The sequence below is a fragment of the Penaeus japonicus genome, unplaced genomic scaffold, assembly GCF_977035675.1.
Source record: "Penaeus japonicus unplaced genomic scaffold, GWHDUDI00000001_assembly GWHDUDI00000006, whole genome shotgun sequence".
NCBI classification, from domain to species: domain Eukaryota; kingdom Metazoa; phylum Arthropoda; class Malacostraca; order Decapoda; family Penaeidae; genus Penaeus; species Penaeus japonicus.
This window is the reverse complement of record NW_028234408.1, coordinates 36,454,972-36,459,646: the sequence shown is the minus strand read 5'-3', so window position 1 is coordinate 36,459,646 and position 4,675 is coordinate 36,454,972. Positions and strand designations below refer to the sequence as shown.

Below are 4,675 nucleotides of genomic sequence, written 5' to 3'. Positions count from 1 at the left end.
ATAAAATATCAGTTTATGAAAACATAAACCGAGCCGTAATAATATTTTGAACACACACATCAAAAAAGAATGATAATAACAGTAATAAAACTTCACTTTTATTTCATTTTTAAATTATCTACCAGTTTATAGAAAGATAAAGAAAATAAAAAATATATATAAAAACTTTAGAGACATAGATATTAAACAGCAACACCCCCACAAAAATGAAAATCCCATTTCAGTTTCACTTCACGTCACGTCACTCACCTCAACAAGTAGATCAGTGAGATGAACCGTCTCCAGCATCTTAAACCTCGGAAGAGAAACCGCTATTTTACAACTACTCATCGCGGTCTCTAGATCGCCGATGTCCATATCCGCCATCTTGGCCTCCATCTTGGACAGGCCGTCGCGCTCGAGGGGGAGGACAATGAGCATGCTTAGCCTCGAGCCCTGGGAACGAGACGGGTGAGGGTAAGGTTTGTGTGTGTGGGGTGGGTGGGGGGGTGGGGGGGGTGGGGGGAGGGGTTGTGTGTGTTTGTGTGTGTGTGTGGGGGGGGTGGATGGATGTATGTATGTATGTACAATGCATATCTACATTTGTACTTGCATCTTTATCTCAGCACCTAAATCTATATCTATGAATACAGATAGTAACATACAACGACTAGGTTCCCGGTAATCGGTTCTGTCATAAAAATTCCGCCCTTTTAGACGTATAAAACTTTGCTCAATATCTAAACTGAATATGTCAGTTCATCCTGTTTAGATAACACAACAAATGTTGGAAAGTACAACAACAACAATGATGATAATTTACAGAACTTCTCCGTTGCATCCAGCTCTACCTTTCATATCATATCTCTTATCAAACAGACCTTGTAGTCCATAGATAAGACAGTCGCCCCAAGATCTTTGTGATGAACCATATCGAAAGATTCCGAGATGTGCATCATGGGAACCCTTATACTTTCTTCCTCCGAGAGCCAAAAAATTCCTTCGGTTGTGTGGGATACGAATTCCTTTTCCCACAAGCCTTTGAAGTAGACGATATTAACTAGGAGAATTTTTAGGTCTTCGTCTATCACTCCTGTGAGAGAAATCAATTTGTTATTGTTTATTTACTCATTAATCTGGATGTTTGTTTGATCGCATGTTTCTTTGGTTTGTTTGTTTCCTTCATTCCATTAAGTTGTGTATTCCATCGGGACAGATAGGGAGATCTTAAACTATATCATATATAAGGGAGATCTTAAACTATATCATACAATATACGCTCCTCTTCATTTATTTACCTACCTCCTTATCTATTTGTCTACAAGAACACACGTACACACATAAAAAAGAAAAAGAAAAAAAAAAACATCCCTCACAAGAAACAAAAAAACTAATCAACATAAGAAAGTCACCTTCGGGCATAAGCTCCAAAATACCCGCGTTTGTTTGAGCTTTCACCGTTGCATTAATTTCATCTCTAAGCAGCTCGGGTTTGCCAAAGTTCCCAGACCTGGCATAGCTTTGATACGTGTTGGACAGGATGGCTTTGTAGTTTGGCAACAGCGACACGCTATCGGGGACGTATACTATGTTCGACGTGTGTAGTTTGAACGGGCCACCATTTTTCTGAAGGAGAGAGGAGGGGAAATTCACCAAAATGTGGATCAGTTCTGGATATGTTTATTTATGATCCTGTTTATATTTCTATCTATCGTCTATCTCTCTATCTATATCTATATATCTATCTATAACTATATCTATCTATCAAAATCTATGTATATCTATGATCCTGTTTATATATCCACCTATCGCCCATCTATCTATCTATCTATACATGTTTCAGTCAATCATTATATTCATATCAATTTCTCAAACTCTATCTATCTATCTATCTCTGTATCCGTTTATCCATCTATCCATCTATCTCTGTATCCGTTTATCCATCTATCCATCTATCCACACGTAAACGAGATGACATAACAGCAACACCACGAGCCAACAGACGACAATCACCTACTTGGAAGTCCGTAATGACATCCTTGAAGGCTCTGTGAAGACTGATTCGATCCTGAGACAAGTTCATGACGGTTCTCATTTCTTCCTCGGTATTTCTTTGAGCTCCTGAGTAGACCATGCCGAGCGCTGTCATGATGGTGAAGGGCGAGAAGAATATGTTGCCGGGGGAACTGCATGCCAGTTTCTGTTCAAATGGGAAAAAGAATTCGAATTTCAGTTCGAATGGGAAAAAAACCCTACATATAGACTTACACTCACATACCGGAGAGATACACACAGATGACAGATATATGTTTGTGTTTTCATATGTGCTTATGTGTATGTGTGTGTGTATAATGTATGTATATATGTATGTATATATATATATATATATATATATATATATATATATATATATATATATATACTGTACACAAACACACACACACACACACACACACACACACACACACACACACACATATATATATATATTATAAATATATATATATATGTATATCTTATATATTTTTGTATATATATATATTATATATATATATATATATATATATATATATATATATATATATATATATATATATACATACATATATATATATATATATATAATATATATATATATATATATATATATATATATATATAATATATATACATGTATATATATATATACATACATATATATATATATATATATATATATATATATATATATATATATATATATATATGTGTGTGTGTGTGTGTGTGTGTGTGTGTGTGTGTGTGTGTGTGTGTGTGTGTGTTTGTGTGTATGTGTGTGTGTGAGAAATATCAGCTGATTGCGTGCTTTGTCTTTATACATTTTGGAGTCAATGAGGGACCTTGAAAGAAAATATTGCACACTAGTATTTGGGGATATTGATTGCACGTTGCGGAAGGATATCTTTTATCATTTCATTCGTCGTATGTAGAGCTTTCATTATATCTACGATGATGAGATAATGTGCAATAGCATTGACATAACTCCTTGACTATACGAAGTATTGATAAGATTCTGCATCTGTAAAATAATGTTTCCATTTTGGGGAAGGACAGAAGTTACACCGACTAATGCAACTTAAGATGGATGTGTTGATTATCAGTTAAGATTATAATGATTCAGAAAAAAATACGAAGAAAAATAGTAAACGATGAAACAAAAGTGCTATTACTGATTTTTAAAAAAATGTGATATAAGTAACAATAACGTTGAAGTTATAGACTAACGGTCAATAACAAAACTATGAAAAAAATCACATTGTAAACAGAGGTCAACTTATAATCACCAATCACTTACCATATACATATCTCTTGCGAAGTTTCTCTGACTGAGACTTAACTTCAGGACGTCTCTCTGGTTGGGAAGCGGAGCGAAGCTGTTTTCCATTGTGGGAGACAACGCCAGGTACGCAAGACCTGGGGAAACACGCGATATTATTTAGGGAACAGATATCATGGAGTGCAGAGGGAGTTAGAGAAAAGGAGTGAAGAGACGGCGATAAATAGAAAACTGGAGGTTAAGGAAAGCAAGGGAATTATATGATGTAGAATATACTAGGTTGCTGTGTCTGTTTTGCTTCAACAACAAACACGTTTCTTGCGAGCAACACTGATCGATCGAGTAGCAACACTTTCAACTTTGAACGATTCTGATCTGCATTGCTGATTTGGCAGCAGTTCCTGGTTTGCTAGACTTAGCTGTGCATGTGATGAGAACATAGAATTCAAGCAAAAGAAACATTGTTATCTAATTTAAAAGTGAACAATAAAAAAATCACGTATTTCTCTAGAACCAAGCACGAGTTTGCTATGCTACCCCATACCTTAGAATTTAACACATTAGTACATGAGTGACGAAACACCCTAAATTGTTGATAAGAAATATCAACATGGACCCAAGAGGATTTCAAACTGCTGTCTCACCTTTCAATAAAAATCTTAATGCACTAACTGAAAGCGAATCCAGCAGCAGCGATTAAGATCAGCAGCTTCACAGATACATTCTACACAGGTATAAATACGGATATGAAATACATTAAGGAGCCGCATATCTCTATAAATTTTATCATTCCAATATTTCATTCAACTCATCTCAAATCCAACTTATTAGGTTAACGTACATTGCAGATAAAACTACCACCTATTACCACCACCTACCACCTATTACCACCACTTACCACCTATTACCACCAACCAACCACCTATTACCACCACTTACCACCACTTACCACCTATTACCACCACCTACCACCTATTACCACCACTTACCACCACTTACCACCTATTACCACCACCTAGCACCTTTTATTAATAAAAAAAATTAAAAACATCGACCTTCAAAAGCACAAATTAGACAAAATAGAAACTAAGAAACAAAAATGATAATGATAATAATGATAATAATGCTTATGAAAATGATAATATAAAAAGATAAAATTATAGTAACAATAATAATGATAATAAGGTCAATCTATTTTACAAGTCAGATCTAGGTGCTCCAAGCATTAATCAAAGCATAGAACGGGGTCACCAAACAAAAAGAAATTTATCGGTCAATTAAGAAACTTCAAGCACGCAAAGCTCAGAATCGCATATCACTCACAAAGTCTCTTTTGAATTAGTAGTGAGGATGAAGGTGGCAAGAGTAATCTTCATGATA

At 35.3% G+C, this 4,675-nt stretch overlaps 1 protein-coding gene across 1 annotated transcript in view; it reads right to left on the bottom strand.

Moving 5' to 3' along the window:
• Positions 1 to 3,454, bottom strand: part of LOC122247963 (leukocyte elastase inhibitor) — a 5,269-nt gene extending 1,815 nt beyond the window's left edge. The window contains exons 1-5 of the mRNA XM_043007686.2: positions 3,314 to 3,454; positions 1,997 to 2,179; positions 1,392 to 1,605; positions 861 to 1,072; positions 250 to 435 (exon numbers count right to left, since the gene is read on the bottom strand). Coding sequence (XP_042863620.2) covers positions 250 to 435; positions 861 to 1,072; positions 1,392 to 1,605; positions 1,997 to 2,179; positions 3,314 to 3,403 — 885 coding nt within the window. The 5' untranslated portion in view covers positions 3,404 to 3,454. The remainder of the gene's footprint in view (positions 1 to 249; positions 436 to 860; positions 1,073 to 1,391; positions 1,606 to 1,996; positions 2,180 to 3,313) is intronic.
• Positions 3,455 to 4,675: the final 1,221 nt, after the last annotated feature.